At 61.3% G+C, this 3,436-nt stretch overlaps 1 protein-coding gene across 1 annotated transcript in view; it reads right to left on the bottom strand.

Moving 5' to 3' along the window:
• ADGRB1 (adhesion G protein-coupled receptor B1) overlaps positions 1–3,436 on the bottom strand; it is a 69,962-nt gene that overhangs the window by 4,667 nt on the left and 61,859 nt on the right. The window contains 1 exon segment of the mRNA XM_042780913.1: positions 9–104. Within this exon segment, the coding sequence (XP_042636847.1) occupies positions 9–104 (96 nt within the window).

Raw genomic sequence — 3,436 nt, forward strand, 5'->3', positions numbered from 1 at the left:
GGTCCTACCATGAGCTGGGCATGGCCGTTCTGGAAGGAGCCCCCTGAGTCGCCGTTGCCCTCCTCCTGGCGGTCCACCATGCGGCACTTCACTGCGTCCTGGACCTGGGGGCGAAGAGCAGGGGTGGTCAGGGCTTCCCCTCCCCATCCTCACTGGCGCTGTGTGGCCCTGCAGGCCTTTCCCAGATCTGGGCCCGTAATGTGGCTGCAGAACCCGACCCGAGCTCCTCGTCTTGATGCTGCTGGTGCACTGGCCTCCTGCCTAAGCCTGGACCCATCAGTCCAGACCCATAGCCAGAGTGTGTGTGTGAGAGCCCACCTTCCTGTGTCCACAGGGCCGTGCACATATGTCCCTCAGGAGAGCTCTGTGCCAGGGGTGGGGCGTGGGCCCCTCACATCGCGGTGGCCTGGACCCACCACCGGTGTCTATGTGTCTGTGTGCCACCACCTTCCTGTGTCCACAGGGCTGTGCAGATGTGCGCCCTCAGGAGAGCTTTGTGCCAGGGGTGGGTGCAGGCCCCTCACGCCGTGGCAGAGAGCAGCTCAGGTTTTATCAACACCTGTCAGACTCTGGGAAGGAAGAATCGAAGATGCTGCTGAAACACGTGACCCCAAAGCGGGCTTCTAACAGGGCGCTCAGCCTTCCAGGTCCCAGAGCGCGCAGCAGTGGGAGTTCAAAGTGTCATAGTGTCGCTCCCCTGACGACTCCGTGTTGGTTCCCACGGGCTGCCGAAGTCCTGGCCTGGCCGTGGGCCTCCAGCCTCTGCCATCTGCACAGGCATGTCCTCCCTGGGTCTGCAATCCCCCTGCTTCTGCGGGGACACCTGTGATGCTGCTCTTCTGTCGTCCTGCTGTGTCACGTGGTTAGGCACTGTCAGTCCACTCCGTGTCATGGCGCTTGTGTGTCAGAGCCCAGGAGCTGTGGAAGCAGGTCCCAGGCCTATCCTCCCAGGTGCCTCTGGGTTCAAGCCGCCAATCTTTGGCCTATTTAGTTGTCGAGAGCTTAACCCCAGGTGCCCCTGGGCCCCCTAGGACATCTTGCCTTCACCTCATCTCCAGATCCTTGCTTTCCTCACACTTGCAGGACCCTTTTCCCGATGTGGCCACGTGCACGAGCCCTGGGGGCGAGGCCTGCCCCTGCACGAGCTCAGCAGGCAGGCTGCTCCGCGGAGGCCTGTGAGGGAGGTGGCGACTCCATCCAGTCCATCTAGGAGGTCAGACTTGAGAGGCCCGTGGCCGGCTCTCCACCCACCCACCACGGACTGTCAGGCTGGCTGCACGCCGTGGGGAAGGGCTGGCCTCATGGAGCTGACCCTCCAGGGACAAGAACCAGCAGTGAATAAACAAAGGTCAAAGCACAGGGTGGGGGGCTTCCCATAAGTGGGAGGCGGCGTGCAGGGTCCCAGGCACACACAGCCTAGTCCTCCACACGCCCTGTCCTGCTCCCTCCAGCTGCTGCACTTTGGACCCTGTGGCTATCCATCCATCCTCCTCTCACGTAGATGAGAACACCGGGCCCAGAGAGGGCAAGAGAACTGCCCGAGGCCACACAGCTGGCAGAGCAGGGCCAGGGCTTGAAGCCCAGGCCTTGCTGGTCTCCGAAGCTCGGGCCAGCCAGGCCCTTGGCCCTCCTTCCCATCGTCTCGGTGGTCTCCCGGCCCACCTTTACTAGGCCCGTGGTGCGCCCAGCTGGATGCAGGCTGCGACCCAGGAGGGGGCAGATGGGAGAGTGTTTCTTTGCCAGCGGGAAGAGGAGGTGAGGCCCTGGAGGGCCCCACTCTGCTCCCCTCTAGACTCGGGCTCCATTGGGGTCCACATGCTGGAACGGCCAGCTTCTGCTCCCTGTCTGTCTTCCCAGCATGCCACCGCTGCAGCCCCTACCATGAAATGTGAAGGGCTCAAGTCCCACGGCCCCTGACCTGGAGAGGCTCACTACCTCCCCCAGCCCGGACGGCAGGCTCCTTCTTCTCACTCCACTCTGACGACCTCAGCAGCAGGACACCCATGTGCAGGGACTCCAAGAGCACTCGGCCAGAGCTTGGGGATGCTGGGGTCTGCTGTGTCCCCACTGTGTCCTGATGACGTGCCTTTCTGGGGCTTCCACTTTCAGCCCAGACTTTCCTCCCTCTGTCCTGCCCGGTCCGTTTCCCTGACAACCTCTTCCTCTCTTCCGTTGCCTTCTCTGCACGTCAGCTGGGCTTTCTGAATCCCTGTCCTGGTTTCCAAAGCCCTGCCTTCTCTGGTTCCCTGTGGTTTCCTGTCCTGTGGGACACGGTCTCTGCTTCACCCTGACTGGCCTTTCGTGTCCTGCTGGCCTGATCCACGTTTCTGAACGTTTTTTGTCCAACTGGTCTGGTTTCACACAGAAGCACCACCCCCGCTGGCAGTGAAGAGCGGGGCCCTAGGAGCAGGGTCCTGTGCTGGGGCCGTGAGGCTGCATGTGGGGCAGCACGGGGCCCGAGCATCTTCTCACGCAGGCCCATGAGGTGCTCGTGTTGCCGGGGGGTCTCTGAGTTCTGCCTTCCACGATTGCAGGTGATGGCTGCTGCCTGGTGGCTCACGTGAGATCTTCAGGGTTTCCTGTGGTCGAGGTCTCTGGAGAGGGGCTTTCCGGTCACATCAGGGGTGGTATGAGGTGTGAGCCCGGGGGCCTGGGCTGATGGTGGTCAGCCAACACGCTTCCCCAACCTGTTTCTTCACATGGTGCCCCATCTTCCACGGTGCAGGTGGCAGTGCTAGGGTCCCTCAGCCCGCTCTCGCAGGAGAGGCTGGGGGAGGCGGCAGGGGTCTGCAGTCCCTTCAGCAGATGGGTAACCCACTGTCCCATGTTAGACCTCCTTTTGGTGTCCAGAGGGCCTGAAAACCCCGCTTCTGGAAGCTTCCTGTTGTGGTGGTGCTGTGGGCCCCAGATGTGGCATTCTTAGTTGGCTGCAAATGTGACCACTTGCCCTTCCTTCCACTTCCCAACCTCCCAAGTTTTGTCCCTGCAGCGCCCCCTTTCCTCTGTGCTTCTGCAATCCTGGTGCTTTTACAAACCCCCTCATCATCTTGCCATGAGGTCCTGGGAGAGGCATGGGGAAGCTCATGTGCTCAGCCCACTCCTCTGTCCACCTGCTCCACTCAAGGGCACCACTTTGAGGCTGTCAGCTCCCTGACCATGTGCCTTGTGCCCCTGCCGGGGCCCCCACTTGCCCTTGTGCTTGTGATCGTTCACATGATGTGTCAACATGTCTGGTCTGGGGGACTGCACTGGGTGTCCTCCCATTACGTGATAGAATGTAATCACTTTCCATTCTGTGATCAGATGTGAGCAGCCAATCAGCTGAAAGGAGAGTTTCCTTGGGGGTGTGGCCTCCCTCCAGTATATAAACAGATATCCTGGCAAAGCCTGTTCTCTCTTGATCCTGCACTCTTCTGTTGCCTGGCCTCCCGCCCAC

The sequence above is a fragment of the Orycteropus afer genome, unplaced genomic scaffold (assembly GCF_000298275.1).
Source record: "Orycteropus afer afer isolate SDZICR_OR568_19922 unplaced genomic scaffold, OryAfe1.0 scaffold00069, whole genome shotgun sequence".
Classification (NCBI taxonomy): domain Eukaryota; kingdom Metazoa; phylum Chordata; class Mammalia; order Tubulidentata; family Orycteropodidae; genus Orycteropus; species Orycteropus afer.